The 20,274-nt window shown below is 35.5% G+C and overlaps 1 protein-coding gene and 1 long non-coding RNA gene across 2 annotated transcripts in view; both read left to right on the top strand.

Moving 5' to 3' along the window:
* LOC134755706 (uncharacterized) overlaps positions 1-20,274 on the top strand; it is a 255,660-nt gene that overhangs the window by 1,335 nt on the left and 234,051 nt on the right. The window lies entirely within an intron of this gene.
* LOC134755639 (metabotropic glycine receptor) overlaps positions 15,033-20,274 on the top strand; it is a 128,794-nt gene continuing 123,552 nt past the window's right edge. Inside the window, exon 1 of the mRNA XM_063692157.1 lies at positions 15,033-15,268. Within this exon, the coding sequence (XP_063548227.1) occupies positions 15,076-15,268 (193 nt within the window). The 5' untranslated portion in view covers positions 15,033-15,075. The remainder of the gene's footprint in view (positions 15,269-20,274) is intronic.

Here is a 20,274-nt window from a genome sequence, read left to right as displayed (position 1 = left end):
TTCCTAAGGACTGTCCAGCTTCCATTCGGTCTTATTTTGGAGCCCAGTATCTTACGGAGGATCTTCCTCTCGGCCACTAGCAGCATATTTTCTTCCTTGAATGTCAGGGCGAATGGATGAGGATCGGAACGTGAAAAGAGCATACCTGGGCCGCCCAGCAGGAAGACTGGACGCCCCAGGTATCGCTGGTGCGACATGGTGGAGGCGGATCTTCGCGAACTTCGGGTCACCAATTGGCGAGAGTTCGCACAGTCGCTGAGCCAACGGAGTAAGTAAGTAAGTATTATTTTTATCTGCAAGCATAATGACATATTTGCTTACAATTTGTAAAAGCGAAATCAAAGAAAAATTGTACACTTAAAGCTAATAAATATACATACAAATGTACGGCATGAACTATAGGTATCTTACAGGTCTCAATATTCTAGAAACAAATAGTAATAAGTCGTACTTTGTTTAGGTGCTTATTAGACGACCTAGAAAATATATTTTCATAAAAATCCTGCAGAAAAAAAAAACAACATTTGTAATAGGTACATACACCCCTGTGCAGGAAATCATATAACGATATTTTGTCGGATTCTAGTTCGTATAGATACTAAAATCACGACAAACTAAAAACATTAGCTATATTAATTATTTTCATTTTGCCACACTTCCGGTCCGTAAAATGATTGGAGTATTTCTGTCTGTCGCTCAACGCACAGAAAAATAATCCGTATCTAATATATTGAGATACTGTCTTCTTGAGAATTTTATGCATTATATAAAAAAAAACACTATTAACCTTTAGAACTTCCCGTGGATTAACCACTCTTGAAATAATGCAGTAAGGCCATGACTACGGAACCCTAGTTACAAATATTGGTTATCTTAACATTGATGGCTGAAGCACTTATCTAATGGCCGGGCGTGCCTAAGCGTCGAATGCTAGTTGAGCTACATCCCTTTCTAACATGACGTTGATTGTATATAACCATCCTCGTCTTGTCTGATAAGTCTTGAAGATGCTCGTAAGGGTGTATCATGCTATTGAAAAATCAGCTGTGGGTCAATCACCTTTTTCCTGTTTTCTAGAAAAACTAACGGAAGTTTGCACAACAAAGGTACCTATTAGAGTAACTCAATTTATACGGTTCGAGCGGAGTACGTCACTTTCTGAGTATGTCACTTTCTGAGTACGTCACTTTCTGAGTACGTCCCTTTTTTTTAGTACCATACACACACAAAACACATAATATTCTTACACATCCGTATTTCTTTTTTATTCAGAGACAAACTATAGTCGGGGGCCGATTGCCATGTCGTTCCATACCAACGATATTGTATGCAATTCACATTTCATTTCGAATGAAACGTCATCTCGACTGATATTAGAAAATAGAGGTAAAATCAAATTGCTTTTTTTTCAGAGATGTTCGAAATTTGAATGTTATTACCGATTTTGATAATCAATCGATTTTTAATATATTAGCTTGTCTGAGTTTGTCAAAGGACTGTCTTATTTCAAACATGGAAAGAGAGAATCAAGGCTATCTTTGTCTTACACTACTTATAGTACTGGCACCCAAAAGAAAAGGACGAGTAAGTATAGTTTTTTTTGTTCTTATTTACTGACAATTTGGTTTGACCTATTATAGTAATGAAGCTATTACAACATTTTCACAGATAAGAAATTTGTTGTAACAAAGCAGTTTATCTTAATGTTGGCCAATATTTACGGATTTTGAAGGCATCATAGAGGGTTTATGATATGTGCATAAAGCACTTTATCAACTAGTTTGGCAGTGAAGTTGCATCAAAAATATGATACACTTTTTAAAACTAAGGTTCGTAATTTAGAAAAAAAATGACCAAGTGCGAGCCGGACTCGCGTTCCAAGGATTCCGTAAATTACACAACTTTTAACCAGGGACCGGCCCGCTATCCCTTATCGAGGTTTTATAAGGGTATTGCATAAGGCTTAACTCACCATACCCTTTGCCAGACGAAACCCTTTGTTTTGGTTTTAAAAACCCTTATATAAAGCTACCACATTTGAGTAATCGGTAGCCCAAATACCCTTACAAAACCCTTATCATCCGCTCACCAACACCTTGCATATTGCTTATAAGGGTTAGCCTTATAAAGGGCTTCCCTTTTAGCATATAAGCATGCTAATTTAAGTCGTCTACCTTGTTCATAAAGCACACATTACTTCGAATCCGAGCGATCGTCGGCGGCGACGGCGGCGTTCTTTGACTAGGCACGTATTTTCTTTCCTTTTCATACACTACCGTAGATATATACTAATCCTGTCTCTTTCACGCAAAGGGAAACCTTTATAAAAAGCGCTTAACTTAACGGTAACCCTTATTAAGAGCTAGCCTTATTTTTGGTTAGCTTTTCGGTAAGGGTTAGTCAAAGGTAAGGGTATGAATGGGCTTGCAGTTCAAAAGGGAAAGTCTTTCAATGTGTTAGCCGTGTTTAAGTGTCGCCCATTGAAAGGGTTTTATCGCGGAAAGGGTTGTCCGGTCCCTGCTTTTAACAATGCATTTTTATGTAAAACGTGAGTGAATTGTCTTTAAAAACCCGTAGGGGTCGGTACAAAAACTAAGTAATTAAGTCCGACTCACGCTTGACTGCACATTTCTACCTATAATAGGTGTTTTTAGACCCAGTAGTATAGGAGTCTATTTTCTTGAATAACTTCTAAACTGTTTTCCTAAAATTATAAAAAATATATATTTGAGATACTCACAATAAGCTCTTTCATTTGATATGTTACACGATATAGCTTGAAAAACTTTTTTTTATTTTCTCATTTACCCCCCCAAAAGTGGCCCCCACATTTAAAATTAATGTATTCACATTACATGTCCATCATTGGGTCACAAACTTACATATGTGTACCAAATTTAAACTTAATTGATCCAGTAGTTTCGGAGAAAATAGGCTATCACAGACGGACAGACAGACAGACGCACGAGTGATCCTATAAGGGTTCCGTTTTTTCCTTTTCAGGTACGGAACCCTAAGAAATCATCAAAATACACGGGAGAAAATCTAGTGTATAATAAAATAAAACCACCGTCGAGTCCCCTCGAGTTCTGCTCAAAGGTCGAAAGATAAAGTATATTATTATATATCTGGAGTATCGGATCGACGTGAAGGGCCATCAGCTCAGGGACCAAGTCGTTACGATCTTAAGACGAAAGGGGACGACCGCCCCGAAACCGCCTTCCCATACAAACGTAGTCCCCATTTTCCTCTGGATATTGAAAATATTTTTATACAAGTTGATGTATTTTAATCATAGCTATGCCTTACTTGATTTTATCATTATTATAAGAGTAAGGAGCATTAAAAAATTGGTATGAAACCTGTTTCTCGCTTAACTTTTATAATAACTTAAAAAACAGGCCAAGTGCGAGTCGGACTCGCGCACGAAGGGTTCCCTACCACTACGAAAAAAAAGCAGCAAAAAAATCACGTTTGTTGTATGGGAGCCCCATTTAAATATTTATATTATTCTGTTTTTAGCATTTTTTGTTATAGCGGCAACAGTAATACATCATCTGTGAAAATTTCAACTGTCTAGCTATCACGGTTCATGAGATACAGCCTGGTGACAGACGGACAGACGGACAGCGGAGTCTGAGTAATAGGGTCCCGTTTTTACCCTTGGGGTACGGAACCCTAAAAACGAAAAAATCAAACGGTCGGGCTATGACTTAAATACATAAAATTCTGTAAAAATATTTTCCATAATGTCAATATCCAGGGAGGAAAATGAGGACTACGTTTGTATGGAGAATCGATCATCTCCTTTCCTCTTAAGAGCACCCTCAGGTGATTTCGTACAAACGGAGTTTTTTTTTTCGCTTCTTATATTAATTTCACGCAGTTAAAAAAAAAACAGTTTTGCGAATTCGCAATCCAGCAGGTCTCCATGGGCAACAGTTATTAGTACAGTCGCCATCAGATATATCGGAGCGGCCAAGGCGCTCACAAACATCTGAACACGCCTCTATTGTTAAGGCGTTAGAGTGCGTGTTCAGATATTTTTGAGCACCTCGGCCGCTCCGATATATCTGATGGCGACTGTACCATCAGACGATTCGTCTGCTCATAAAAACAAATAGGACATTCTAGTAATTTTCACTGAAAAATGAGTAACATAAACATAAAATATTATACGGAATGAAAACATACAGTGTGGAAAAAAATGATGGGCCCTGGAGGGAAAGGGCCTTAAAACCTTAAGTTAGCTCATTTTACTCAAAGGAAACATTCCTTTCTTTTTAAAAAGAAACATAAATTCAAATATTTTTTAATATCCCTTGTCTCGCCCGGTAATCGAACAGACTTAAAATTCCAAAAAAATAAACACTCGCTATTTTATTATACTAGTCCATACAGCTAATGTTAATGTTAACATTTCTCCAAGAAACATTAGGTCTTACACTCGTCTGTCTTACAAAATATCCATAAAAACGAATATTTAGTACTCGAGAATATTTTTAGACAAGCGAAATTGAAAAAAAATGAAAAATCTTCTAACGCAGTTTTGTTTCTTTTTAAAAATAAAAGAATGTTTCCTTTAAGTAAAATAAGCTAACTTAAGGTTTTAAGGCACTTTCCCTTCAGGGCCCATTAATTTTTTCCAGCCTGTATAACACAATGTGAAATGAGGACGTAATTTATCCCATTAATTATTAAGCTTTGTACAAATCATTGTTAACATGGTTACAGCATCACTCTACAAATGAAAGACGGTATGAAAGATTTGTTTATTCCGCAGGTACTTAATAGGGAATATTACGCGAAACTCTGCGCAGGTGGCGCCACTACCACAATCTGAGGGTCTATCGCGGAACAAGAAAATCGAAATTTTGTTATCTAACATCTGTCACTCTTGCATATTCGAGCAATAAAGAGGCAGATAGCGAAATTTCGGATTCGCGCTTCCCGGTAGGTCCTCTGTAAACAAACCGCATTGAAGCATCAATGTCATATTTTATTATCTCTGAAAACTTGTCAAAAACTTGTTAAAGATCTGTATAAGTTACTCTATGGTTTACTAAAAAGGCTAGTGCTGCACTGGTGGCAGAACATTGCAGTAATAGCCCTTAATCCACAACCGCGACAAAGCGGGCCCCTAATATTTTAATGAGACGCTTATACAGTACTGGGATTTGAGTGTTGTTCTTTGATTACTACCAGTATTCGGAGGGTTTCGCCAATTAATTGTCATTAATTTCCATCCTGGGATCCCTGTACTTGAGGAAATCACAAGGAAATTTAATTTAAGTGAAGGAGAATTCGTATACTTGAGTACTCATGCTGGCTTACTCGAGAGTCTGAGACGCAACGCAATCAAAAATGTAAAATTGTATGTCCAAGGTTGATATCGTTCACGTGAGCGAATATGCTTGGATGGAAAATGGAATCGAAGTTCATAAAATTGTGAAAAATGGGTCACGTAGTATATGGACATGTTCCCTAACGCCGTGCTTTTTAGGGTTCCGTACCCAAAGGGTAAAAACGGGACCCTATTACTAAGACTCCGCTGTCCGTCTGTCACCAGGCTGTATCTCGTGATCTGTGATAGCTAGACAGCTGAAATTTTCACAGATGATGTATTTCGGTTGCCGCTATAACAGCAAATACTAAAAACAGAATAAAATAGAGATTTAAGTGTGGCTCCCATACAACAAACGTGATTTTTGACCGAAGTAAAGCAACGTCGGGCGGGGTCAGTACTTGGATGGGTGACCGTTTTTATAGTTAATGGTACGGAACCCTTCGTGTGTGAGTCCGACTCGCACTTGGCCGATTTTTTAGATCACAATACGGTTGCCAAAAAATCAATTAGTTATCTTAAGAATTTTCTTTAGAGATTCCATCGATTCGAATCCTGATTTTTTGACTTTTGCTCGATAGAAAAAAATTTAATATAGATCTAAAATGCACTTGTAACAATTGCCTTGCAAATTGTAACAATTTAGGCATAAAAGCTAATATACAAAATTTGCTTCTAAAAATGAGCAATTCTAGTTTTGAGAGAATTAGTCGATTCCTTTTTTTATGTTAAAACTCGCAACAAATTAAAATTCAAAAACATGATATCCGACGTCACGCGAACGCAGAAGAACACGAATCTACGGGGCCTTAAGAGGCCGTAGTCGATTTTGGAGCAAAAATGTAAAATTGATAGATTTAGTCGTTGAAATTATACACGTTTTGTTACGTAATATCTAAATAACAAGTATTGATTTCTATTAGCACGTCTTCTCATCTTGCCTTTTAATAATGAGGTCGGGAGCGTGCGTCACTGGTAATGCATGAAGAGAAGAGGCAGTTTTTAAAAATACACCATAAAATCATGGTGGTAGATTATACAAATTCATGTATAAGAATAGTTTCAGCAAATGTTGTAGATTGTTTAAGTATCAAAATTACGTTGAAATTAAGTCGATTTTCAGAGAAATTGTCACTTGTTTTGAAGTAATTTCTGGAGAAAATTTATTTCGTCTAACTTTCATTTACACTACTTCAAAGTCATAATAATAAAAATGTAGTCTGATAAACGTCAAGTACAGGATATGTGTAATACAAAATTACCATGTTTAGCCGTCCAAACTTTACGAAATTTACAAATAAGAGCGACAAAATCAGTGCTTTACGCGCGTTTACCTAAACGTCCATCAGAAAAGCAAACATTACTGATTTAGTGAGTCTGTTTTCAAAAAATTGATCTGATAAAAGGTAAGATAAGAAGACGTGCTAATAGAAACCAGTACTTGTTATTTCAATTAGGTAACAAAAGGTGTAAAATTTCACGGACTTAATCTATCAATTTTACATTTTAGCGACTAAAATCGACACCGGCCTCTTAACATGAAAATTGTTTATAAACATGCGTAATAGTATTTTGATCGAACTTATCGATTACTTAATATTGTGTTCGGTTACCGCGATAGTTACTCATGAAATAAAACTATGAAAACGGATTATATCGCGTATATTGAATTTATAATACATCCCGACGCGACGTTTCGAACCCTTTACAGCGTTCGTGGTCAACGGGTGATTACTTTTTTATTATAAACATTGCCATTCAACGCGGCATTAAATGGCAATGCTTATAGGTACGCTAAATATGGCCAGCCTTCTGGGTACACTTACACTTCTCATCGACAGTAATTTAGAGGACGTTTTTTATTAAATTTATAAGACCCTTATTTTAAGTTCTTTATTCAATTTAAGTTTATTTACTAAATGGTTTATTTTATCAATTCGTCTAGGTCTTATGTAATTATTACCTGGTTAAACTTATGTGTTAAAATGTATGTCACTAGCAGATAATGTAACATCTTGTGTGCCGTGCCTGCGTTTTTCAAAAAGATTCAAAGATTTATTTGTTCAATATAGGTAAAGGGGTCCACTGACTATCAGTCCGCCGGACGATATCGGCCTGTCAGTTAGAACAAAAATTTGACAGTTCCGAACAACTGACAAGATATTAAATACATCCATGACTTCCGGTTCGAGCGCCATCTTGATAGTTAGCATCGTGATTAATTACTTTGTTTTTTGCTTATTAATATTGTTTAAAGTGTAATATCGATAGCTTATTATACAGTAAACTAATGTGGTAGTGTGCAGTGAATGGAGAATTAATTTTGAAGCGCGTTTAACCACCATCTTGGTGTCAACGGCCGGTAGTCCACGTGCTTCTTGTAAAGACTAGCTATCGATTTACAAGAGCTAACAAATCACCGTACACTGTCTTGTACAACCGTACAATTTTTGTCGTTTGTAAACCTCTCAATACCTTGATACTGGCGAAATAGTCCCACTGGGCTGAAGCCATAATTTTAAAAGAAGAAGAAGAAGAAGAAATACATCCATGTAGATGTTTTCTACTGGTATGCTAAGTAACGTAATAAGATTCACTTACATCAACGTCTTCAAGAACTACAACTATTTAGCACGATTCCGTCAAAGAACCAAGCAACCATCAAGCAACTATTCAAGGTGTTCGCTTAAAAAGGAATGACGATGCTTGACGAGACTTTGCCACATTCCAAGGGCTCTCGTCCCTTTTTGAAAGGGATATGCTATTGAGAGTTAACATTAGATAACAGCCTGTTTTCGAATTTAAACATTTTAAGGAACACACACGTGCACGTAAGAAAATAAATTCGCGATAGACCCGATTTTGAATGTGATTTAATATGTGTTCAAAACGCGAAAGTTTTAAATGTTATATTAATTATTTTAAGTCTTATTTTGTATTCCTGCACTTTTATTTATCATTTAATTCAGATCGCTTATCTTTAAACAGATAACATAGATCTAAAGAACAGAGATAAAATATTTTACAGTACATATGGGTGCTACTTTCTCGCACTAGTGCGTCAAATAGCACTTTTCGTGCATACTTCGAAAGTTTAAAGGGCCATATGTACTGTAAAACGTTGTACGATACACGTGCGAATAGGTATTTCGCAACTCGTGTCGATTTAAAACACTCCCTGCGGTCGTGTTTTAATTTATCGCCACTCGTTTCGAATTTCCTCTTTTCCGCACTTGTATCGTAAATAACTATTACAGTACATATGGTGCTACTTTCTCGCACTAGTGCGTAAAGAGCACTTTTCGTGCATATGTCGAAAGTTTAAAGGGCCATATGTACTGTAAAACGTTGTACGATACACGTGCAAATAGGTAAAATGTATGGATAATAAATAACTATTATTATCCATAAGAGCATTTTACTTGTGCTTTATAAAACCGTCATAAATATGACTTATACCAAAACAATATTGCTACCTATACTTCTAGCAATATGGTATGATATTGCTTCAAGTTAGAATTCATTAATTCTGTCAGAACTAATAGTAGGTACCTACAATTTAACCTAAAATATTTTTTTTAAATAATATACTTACAAGAAGTAAATACTGCCTTAAAAAAGATAGTTTGGTGATGACGAATAAAGGTTGCTAAGGATTTGCAAGAAAAGAAAATGCCGTTTCTTTGTTTTGTTCAAAAAAAGGTTTAAACTCAAAAACATAGGAACATAAGTATTAGAAGCGCTTACTTCATTTATGTGTTATGTATGTAACGCCACATATTTGCACATATCTGAGATCTTGACTGCATTGGACCATGAGGCCAAATCAAACGTACAGATTTTGATATCAAAGTGATGTCATTTAGTTATCATTCCCGCGTGCATTTCACTCGTATTTATCCATTTGTTAGCTCAAGCGAGACGCACGGGCGAATGATATCATATTGGTATCAAAATGTACGTTAGAATTGGCCTTCAGCAATTTGTTCGTGGCTCAGGAACGGTCACGTCGTCTGATAATATCTAAAAATGGAACATGTGAAGTCACGTTCTTAAGATTTGAAGCTTAACAGCTCTCCCCTTGCTAAGATGCACTGAAGATTTCGTTCGACACAGCTTCCCTTTTCATTTCTACACGTACATGGTGGAATGATTATTTCTTTAAAATAAAATAAATATGCTCAAAATGCAATTTTTAAGTATTTATTTATTTATCCAATATCGTTATAATATTTTGAGATATCAATTTTTTATTAAGTATTTAGTAAGTTTTATTATGTTTGTTTTTGTTTATTTTTCTATTGTGCTTTAATAAAAATATACCTTTTATTATCTGGTATGATAAACAAAGCCAAGTTTTTTTGAGTTTTTAAATGGATTTGTTATAAAATTTCCATTTTGACATTTGACTCTCCATTCCATAAATAACGATACTTTTGCCTGAATTGTTTTTTTTTTTTTTATTATTCTCTTTATTTATCTTTCATCTTAGGCTAGGTTTTTATAATATGGATATAAAAGTAAAATACAAAAACACTTATAAAACATTACAAAAAATATATAAACACATTATAAAAAACCTAACCTAGGGTACCGCCGGCAGCGGTACTTTTTATTATTATTATTATTATTATTTTTTTTTTTTTTTTTTTTTTTTTATACCACGTCGGTGGCAATCAAGCATACGGCCCGCCTGATAATTGAAAAATTAAATTGTTAATTGAAAGTACCCTCAAGAAATACTATAAAAATGTATACTTAACCATGTTATTAACAAAATACATGCATTTTACTTTCCTCGTATTCGAAATGAAAAGTAGAGTGTTTAACCGTATGTAACTAACAAGCAAAAATTGCTTTTTATTTATACAGTAAAAGTGGGTCAAAATTTCCAACAGGGATTAAGTATAAAATAATGTACCGCACAACACACAAACGTCGGAAACTATCTACACTAATGATTTACACAAAAACATAAAACATTTTGAGATTACATTATCAAACGTTTCAATGCACCATATTATTGCAAACCTAGTGTTCGCGCACGTCAAAGTAAGAAACTCAGAACTGTATTTTTAAAATCGATGTGTGTTCGAGTTTGAGCTGGATATTTTCTCGAAGACAACTGGATATTTTTATGAAGAGTCCCAATCGGACAATGTCTCATGTTTGTTACTGTTATTACTTCTACTCGTATTAAACTAGAGACGGCTACGAGTTGTTTTATATTTTATTATATTATTAGGTACATCAAACAAGACCTCCATGTTATTTATTTACATATTCTCCGTTTCGTTCTCCGTATGTTTATTTATTTTGCATTATTATTTGTGTGTTCTGATTTAAATCTTGTAAAATTTATGTACAGATGTAGTGCTGTAATTGTTTTCTATTGTATTTTCTCGGAAACGTTCGTATTAATGTTTTCATGCTACTTCAGTCAACCTCAGCACTTTTTGTACCGAGACTAACTAAAATAGCAAGACACTTTCGTACGTTTCCGTGAAAATACGATGGAAAATAATTATGACCTACATCTGTACAAGTTTTTTTTTAGAATTGATTGAGTTGTATGTGTGTGTATGGGTGTGTGTGTGTAGTTTCGTAATTAAGCTTAGGCGCGGATCGGATCATGTAGAGGAAATAATGGACATTGAAATCCCGCAACCAAACGTAATAATTGTTTGAGGTTAGAAGCATCCCGAAAAGTAATTTGACTTGATTTAAAATTGTAGTTTGCAATTAAACTGGGTGACTTTATACCACATATAAAACTCATCACATCATACGTTTTTGGCATATTACGCAGATTGAATATTTATATTATATTAAATAATGAAATATACTAATCTTTCGCATCACTACGTTGGTCTATGCCATGTCACTGCGCTCGTCGTCGGTCTAATACTGGAAATGTACTATCTTTATATCCCTTTAAAGTGCATTCGAAATTGGACTTTAAATCATACGAATTTTGCTTCCTTTTACACTCTTTGCAGCTATATCGGCTAGGACAGGGGACCAGCAATTTAGAGGGATGTAGTATATCGGGGCATGTCTGTCGACCTCACAGTCAAAGATAGCTATCACAGCTTATGAGGTTGAGCATGACAGCGCTCGGCTATGCACGTATAAAGCGATGTCTCGCTCGCGCATCGGAGCGGCGGTCGGGAAGTAAAAAAAAATGGCTTAGTTACTTCCTAGCAGAAATTCTTATAAAACTGGAAAACCGAAAGAAAAATATACAATTGGGTACATATATTTCTATATTCCTATCTTTACATCTTACAGAAATCGAATCTAGAAAATATGATACTTTTCTATAAGACGATCTTCCTCGCAATGGTCCATTATTCGGACTTTGTTGTTTGAATTTCGACCGACTACTTGATTTGTTTGCTTGCTTGAAGCTCTAGTGATAGAGCCACCCACGACAAACCATGACTGAAACCGTAATGTGTTTAACCTTAATCATGTCACAGTTGACCTCGTTGGCTGCGTTTAACAAATTGTTACATTTAACATCAAAATTGGCGAAAACATGAAACCTGCTCGTTTTAGCACGCAAGCCAACGATACCGGATAGTTCACGAATTAGGGCTAGGCCAATCATCATCAAGTAGGGATGAACTCTGATTAATATAAAATTAACACATTCAATTCACTGCCAGCGAACCGCTACGCGAATTCTCTGTTCGTAGCTATGCGCTTTACGCTACAAATTGAAATGGCTACGCTCGTAGCGCGTAGTTCGCGCTGGCAATGAATGTCAGACCAATTCGAACGTACGTACAGTCGCCATGAGATATACCAGAGCGGCCGAGGGGTTCAAAAATATCTGAACACCTACTACCGTTCACACATAGAAACGCAAGTGATTTTTGATGTATGTTGTGTGGCTATTTCTTCTCTGTGGCATTAATATACCAAGAGCCCGATTTAGATTGAGCGAGTTGTTATGGATTTGAACTGGTTTTGATACGATCGATCGTCTTGGTGTTTGGCGTGCATCTCACGCATGACTCATTTCGTTTCGCATGCACCGATCAGCGTGACCGATCTTCAAGGTCGAAACAAGTAGTTAAATAGAAATCGCTCCATTACTTCATTTCTCAGTAATGCCCAAAGCTCGTTAGATACTTAGGGTGTAATTTTATTGCATATACTTAGACATAAAAATAATATTATGAAACTCTGGCCAAACTGGTAACTTCCAGTAGTGCCATAGTAGTAGTACCATAAATAATTAATGAATGACTTAACTTTCCTTTCATTACTTTATTAAATACATACAGTGAAATCTCGATAAGGCGAAATCCTCGATAACACTAAATAAAATGCTATTCCCTTCCATTTAAGGCCCAAAACCTCCGTAACTCGGAATAATTAACCTCATTAAGCCAAAGTAACTAACGATTCAATTTATATGTAACTAGCAACCCGCCCTGGCTTCGCACGGGTAGAATGCTGATGTATTATATAGGTACATATAAACCTTCCTCTTAAATAACTATCTATTTAAAAAAAATGCATCAAAATCCGTGGCGTAGTTTTAAAGATCTAAGCATACATAGGGACAGACAGACAGCAGGAAACGACTTTGTTTTATACTATGTATATATGTAGTAGTGTTTATATAGTTTTTTTACTTCTATAACTCGATGCTATAAGCTGATATTTGACCTCTATAACTCGAAACCTCTTTAAGACGAACAAAAACCTCTCTGTCTATATCAATGTCCTGACATTCTTTGATAGAGAAAGATAGGCTTATTGCGATTCCTATAAGAGGAAAGAGAAAATAGTGCCATGCTTTGTCCTTATCACCAACCGGGTTTTTTTTCATGGTCGGGTCATGGGATTAATATAGGTGCAAAGAAAAAAATATCATAATGTTTCGGTAGATGGCTCTGACATAAACATATTTTTAAAATTACCGCCTTTTTGCTGTCAACTGGGGTTGATACCCGTACTGCAGAAGCGCAAATAATTGAACTCAATATGGCGGTCCTAGTGTTGTTTTATATTTCATCGACTTGTTGTAGGAGTGAGACGTGTGGGTGTTTTGAATGTTATTTTTAGTTTTTTGGCTTTTCTTTGTCCAAATAGTTACAAAATTGGAATATAATATATTTTTTACTGAAAACATGTAACTTGCTGAGCTTGTATCCCGTACTTACAGAAATATCGACAGTTGTATCGATATGCGCACATCACTATTTTTCGTCAGTAGCAGAGATTTGTTTTTATGCCACATTTTAAGTAATTGATTTTTTTGAATATGTCAATAATTATCATCAATTAAGTATTTAGTTGTGTTACATATATAATAAACTAATACTTCTAAACTTAATCTTGAGAAATTCGCTAATAGTAACTTAAAAATCTTCAATTTCTTAGTGATTAATATTAAGCGTGAAATAAGGAATATTAGTGAATATAAATACACCAAGTGATTAGTTATTAACTAAACATATTATACTTAATGTGTGTGTGAAATTTCAAGCACGTAGCTGTAGTACTTCAAAAGTTACAAGTAAGTGAAATTATGTCAAACGCTGACTCTCGCCAACACATGCCCGTATTGAGCGGTGACTGGGTGTTCAAAGTCCCCGTAGGTAAAGGGCTAGAATTCGTGTTATCGATGTTCCAACGAGTGGTTCGAAATGCTTTGCTACCGAGTGAAACACAAAAATGTTTCACCTCACCAAGCCGAGGAGAATACTAACTGTAAAATATGACAATTCAATAAACATTTATTATTATTTATCATTCACAATCATCATATGAGGCATTTTCTATTAAAAGGGACCTTATTGTCGATGGCGCTTACGCCGCACAGCGTCGCGCGGCATTGTATTTATATCGGAGCATCGTTAATAATAGCGTAAGCGCCATCGACAATAAGGTCCCTTTTTATAGAAAATACCACATATAAAAGTCAATTCCACCAGCCAGCATGAGGAAACGATTCAAAATTTGCATCTAATTACTTTTCCGCTCTTGTGAGGATATGAATAATAAAGAATTTACGAGTGATGTGGTGAAAATGACTCTAATCTTCGGAATGCAAAATAACCATGAAGCGTAATAAAATCCTTTACTACAGATTAATTTATTAGTATATAATATAATTCAACAACATTATTTAATTAAATGCCGCAGTACATAAAGCTTTGATAAAATGAAATTCGGTCAAAGGTGGAACATCGAAATCCCTCATTATAAATACTAGGTAGGTAAAAATGATAGGTACCATGAAAATTAATCTTTTATCAATATAATTTAACCTAGCTAATACAGCTTCGACTGAAAATATACTGTAATAAACAAATTGCAATTAAGTGATTGCAATTTGCTTATTACAGTATTTTTTCAGTCGAAGTGCAAACCATTAGTGATTGGTGCAAATGGACCCCGGGTTAGTGGGATAGTGCAAGTGGCCCTAATAGACATTTATATAGAAATATCACGTTACCAAGTTAGCTTAGTCAGGCCCTAAACGTTTTCTTTAAACAAAACTTTAACTGACAATTATAAAACGTCTACGTGTAAAAACTATGTATTTTATACGTTTGCAGTAAACAAACCTTATTGAAACTTACTGGCCGCTTATACAAATCCTTGCGGTAACAAACTGGATTCCAAATTCAAAACTTCAGCTTACTTCAGTTTCAGTCAGTCAGTAGCCCGCGAGCGCTCGTGGCGGACGCACGCACGATGCCACCGTGATGATTCGCACGCTCATCCTCATATACGTCGCGTCGTTGGTTCACAGTGAATATAAGGGTGATATTGTGAAACATGTGCGTCATTCTAGCAGGACCCTCATAAGGCATGGCCGGTCTAGGACCCACCTGACCAGACATCGGGCCAGGGAGCTGGTAGCCCAGGACATCGAGGCTGAGAAAAGCAGTGAGCTAGGTACTAAGTTCTAAAGGATGTGATAATTATAATAGTTTTTATTTTAAAATATTTAGATCAGTACGGTTTTACTCACTATTATTTTTAGTTGCTTTTGGCGACATGTTTCGGATTCTTTGGGAATCCTTCCCCGCCACAACCGCCGCGGATACTCGTGCCTGAGGAAGGATTCCCGAAGAATCCGAAACATGTCGCCAAAAGCGACTAAAAATAATAGTGAAACCGTACTGATCTAAATATTTTGAAATATGTCTCACGATAGTTTTTATTTTAGACGATGTTTTACATTTTAAGGTAAGTTACAAAAATTAGTTTGTCACTTTTCTGCTTGTCATATAGGCAAATAAAATGAATTTGGCAATTACTTTTAATTTATCTATCGTCAAGCAGAGACTATAAGATAGGAAACAGTCATGTCTTGTTCAAGTAATTAGGACTTACAGTATATTTGCAACTTCACTAGTGAGGTTTTTTAATAAAAAATACAACCATTTATATAAAAATCATATCCCACCAAAAACATTTTCATGTAAAATGTTGCCAAGACGAAACCACAAGGCTCGCACTGTCAAAAAGTAACCAGATCTCTTGTAGAGCCAAGCTTCTAACTCTACAAGCCCTAACTTCACGAACTCTACACCTTAGTCAAATTATGTGGCTTAGCCGTTTCGTTGCTAAATATTGTATACCTTATTATAAAATAATGAATAGTGAATAAATTTTTCACCTTACGTTAATGGATTGATCGAATAGGTACCTTTAAACCTGAAAATATATATACCGGTTTGGCCTAGTGGGTAGTGACCCAGCCTGTGAAGCCGATGGTCCTGGGTTCGAATCCCGGTAAGGGCATTTATTTGTGTGATGAGCACAGATATTTGTTCCTGAGTCATGGGTGTTTTCTATGTATTTAAGTATTTATATATTATATATATCGTTGCCTGAGTACCCATAACACAAGCCTCCTTAGGCTTACCGTGGCTTAGAATCTGTAAGAATGTGCTATAATATTTATTTATTTATTATTATATATATATATATATATATATATGGGGGAATATATATGACGATAGCAAATTAGACATAAGTTGTTTTAATATGTCAAGTATAAATATAAATAAGTAAATGTATAAATGTAACTTTCCGGCTTTCCGGTAGGACAACCGTAGGCTCATGTTTTTCTTTTATCTCCTTTTTATCTTTGCTGTTTAGTGTGTATGTTAACATTATGTACTTACTAATGAACCTCCAGGTCTGTTTTCTTAAGTATGTTAAGTACATTTGTACTTCAAACCCATTTGTATATGTGACTGTTTGTGTTCTAAATAAAGTAAAAAAAAAAAAAAAAAACATGTTAATATATCCTGGCTTGTGCTGGATAATTTTCCGTCTAAAAGTAACATAGTAAGATGAGATGGGGTAAGAAGAACATAAGTAGTTAGTCTAACCTCCTTATTCATAAAACTTTACGGGCCTGATTTAGTTAAATTATGGTTTATCCCTTTCTTACAAATACATAAGTCAAAATGACAGATAAAGACAAACGATTCATAGCTAATTCAGTCCAGTAACGCGTTTATGAATAACGCCATAATTATTGGGTCGGCAACAACCCTGGAGTTGCAAACGTCAATAGGCTACGGAGACAGCTTACCATCAGGCGGCCGTATGCTTGTTTGCCACCGACGTGGTATAAAAGTGTTCTTTTTGCCTCGATGTTCGTCGTACCCTCTCCTTACCTCTACCTTAGATAATCTGTTTTGGTAACAAAAAACCTCGCGAGCTGGTATAAAATAATAGTACATTTCGATGCTAGTGCGGAAAGTATGTTATTTCTTCACGAGTACCGAGATATCTTGCCACGAGCCGTAGGCGAGTGGCAAGACTCGGGACGAGTGAAGAATGACATATCCGCACGTGTATCGAACGACGTTTTTTAATACAGTTGCGAAAAAATAAGAAAAGCAACAAGTAAGGAATGGAATTCGAAACTTTTATACGAGTATTATTAATTCTTCGACACTGACATCATTGACATTGACATTATGAAGAGGTGTTTTTCTAGCTTTTATTCATGAAGTTATACCCTAAACAGGAGCGAGCTGTCACTTTATAATTGTTACCCTAATTAGAAAGAGATGCAACCGCCCACTTTGACTTCTCATGTGGACACACTTTTTGGCCCGTGTACTCCATCCGGTTTATTAAAATCTAAATCCGTGCTTTTATTTGACTAGAATAGATTTTGTTATTATTATTGAACCCATTTCAATGAGTTTTTTTTTTCAAATGCATGTTCTATAAGACAGAAACAATTGTAAATATTAAAACATTGTACTATTATTACCTAAATATCGTTATTATGATTATTTGTGTATCGTATATTTATAAAAACAATATCGAATGTTGCCTTGGGAAACTTAAGAGCCAACAGGAGCCGAGACCAAACTCAATTTTGAGATTTGAAAGAGAATATCGTCGTCGCGCTGACGGGGGCGGTACCGCGTACCGAGGGACTATCCCAGTGTGTGTGGTGCACGCACACCGACGCGCACGTTATTTGCGCTCCTCGCCGGCCTCACGCCGCTCGCGTTTTTAGTAACTAAATTCAATATCCTTCTACAACCTGCAATCTAATTAACATTTCGAGTTACAGAATAGTAAAAAAACATAACATAACATGGACATACAAGAAAACATTGTTGTATAAAAACATACAAGATAACGGCTGTTAAATTAATCCAATTAAATATTTTTAAATATGATAAACAAAAATATTAAATTATAGTCGTGAGTATTTTAAAAGTAAAACTCCCTTATACCTTGATTTTAAACAAAGTATTTTACTTATAACTTACTTGGTTCGTATGAATTAGTGACATACCTAATTAAAAAAGAAAGCTATAACTCCCGCGGGAACAATATAGGCCTTTTCCCTTCAGTACACCTGCACGAAATAAGATCTTTTCGAGCAAGCGTCTTGAAAAACAAATTTGCCGCTCTCCGGCTCCGTTGAATAGAAAAAAAGAAAGCCTCAGGTTAGATAAAATTATCATAATAAAGAAACATGTGACATGTGATATTTCTTACTTTGATGTAATTATACAGTTTTATTGATGGTCCGTTTTTTTATTTATGTGTCAGATTTTGATAAAAATAGGTATAAATTGAAGAGCTCCTAATTCTGATCGGAATAAATATGAAACCCAATAAATAAATAAATAATAATAAATATTAAATCAATATTATAGGACATTCTTACACAGATTGACTAAGTCCCACGGTAAGCCCAAGGAGGCTTGTGTTATGGGTACTCAGACAACGATATACATAATATATAAATACTTAAATACAAATAGAAAACACCCATGACTCAGGAACAAATATCTGTGCTCATCATATCATATCATCGAACCCAGGACCATCGGCTTCACAGGCAGGGTTCACTACCTCCTAGGCCAGACGGCCGGTCGTCGCCCAATATTTTGGGACAATAGTCTAGTCTACAAAAGGTTCAAGGTGGTGAAAAAAATAGTGTAAGCTGTTCGCATAAAAAAACCGCAAATCGATGTACAGGTTAGCCGTTTGGTACACGTATATACTAGTCAAAACAAAAATTTTGACCCGCAGTTCCTAAAAAAAAATTCCCTTAGGAGGGGAGTGCTGAAACCTTTTTTTGTATAAAAAAAAACTTTTTTTTTAAACCTATCGTATACTTCTCATCTATCATACGAAAGGGCTTTTTGAAGCGATTCTGAAAATATACCACATCATTGCATTTTAGCCATTTTTAGGGTTCCGTAGCCAAATGGCAAAAAACGGAACCCTTATGGATTCGTCATGTCTGTCTGTCTGTCGTCCGTCCGTATGTCACAGCCACTTCTTTCCGAAACTATAAGAACTGTTGAAACTTGGTAAGTAGATGTATTCTGTGAACCGCATTAAGATTTTCACTCAAAAATAGGAAAAAAAAATTTTAGGGGTTCCCCATACTTAGAACTGAAACCCAAAAAAATTTTTTTTTCATCAAACCCATACGTGTGTGGTATCTATGGATAGGTCTTCAAAAATGATATTGAGGTTTCATTTTTTTTTTTTCTAAACTGAATAGTTTGCGCGTGACCGAGAGACACTTCCAAAGTGGTAAAATGTGTAACCCCCCCTCTAACTTCTAAAATAAGAGAATGATAAAACTGAAAAAATATATGATGTACATTACCTTGCCAACTTTTACCGAGAACTGGTTTGAACGAGATCTAGTTAGTAGTTTTTTTTTAATACGTTATAAATCGTAAACCGCGATTTACCTTTCACTCACGTTTCACATAAAAATACATTGTTTAAATTGTGTAATGTACGGAACCCTCGGCGCCCGATTCCGATTCGCACTTGGCCGGTTTTTTCTTAAATTGAAAGAAAAATAATTTTCAAAATATACCAAGTTTGGGCTCCTCCAGATACGATATGGCTGATTTTTTTTGTACAAATGATACGTGATATCCTCATATGTAACCCCAAAAAAGCAATAAAAAATTTATTGTTTTTTTTTTCAATACAAAGTGACACAGTTCTACTTAACTCTTTAACTTGACCCCAAACTTGGTGTGTTTTGAAAATTCTATTTGTTTTAATTTACAAAAAAATGGCTAAAATGTAATGATGTGGTATAATTTTAGAATCGCCTCAAAAAGCCCTTTCGTATGATACCACACACGATAGCTTTTTGGAAAAAAAATATGTTTTTTTTTCATACAAAAAAAATGTTTCAGCATACCCCTCCTAAGGGATTTTTTTTAGAAACTGCGGGTCAAAAATTTTGTTTTGACCTCTTAGTATGCTTGTGCCAAACGGCTAACCTGTACATCGATTTGCGGTTTTTCTTTGAAATTGGGCTTGTACGGCTGCCACTAATAGAGATACTAACTCCTAAAAATACGTATGATACCTCATTGGATTCAGAATGATGTCTAGAAAAATGTATTCGAAGCGTTTATTCCCACATAAAA

This window comes from Cydia strobilella, chromosome 3, assembly GCF_947568885.1.
Source record: "Cydia strobilella chromosome 3, ilCydStro3.1, whole genome shotgun sequence".
Classification (NCBI taxonomy): Eukaryota; Metazoa; Arthropoda; class Insecta; order Lepidoptera; family Tortricidae; genus Cydia; species Cydia strobilella.
This window is presented reverse-complemented; position numbering and strand designations above follow the sequence as displayed.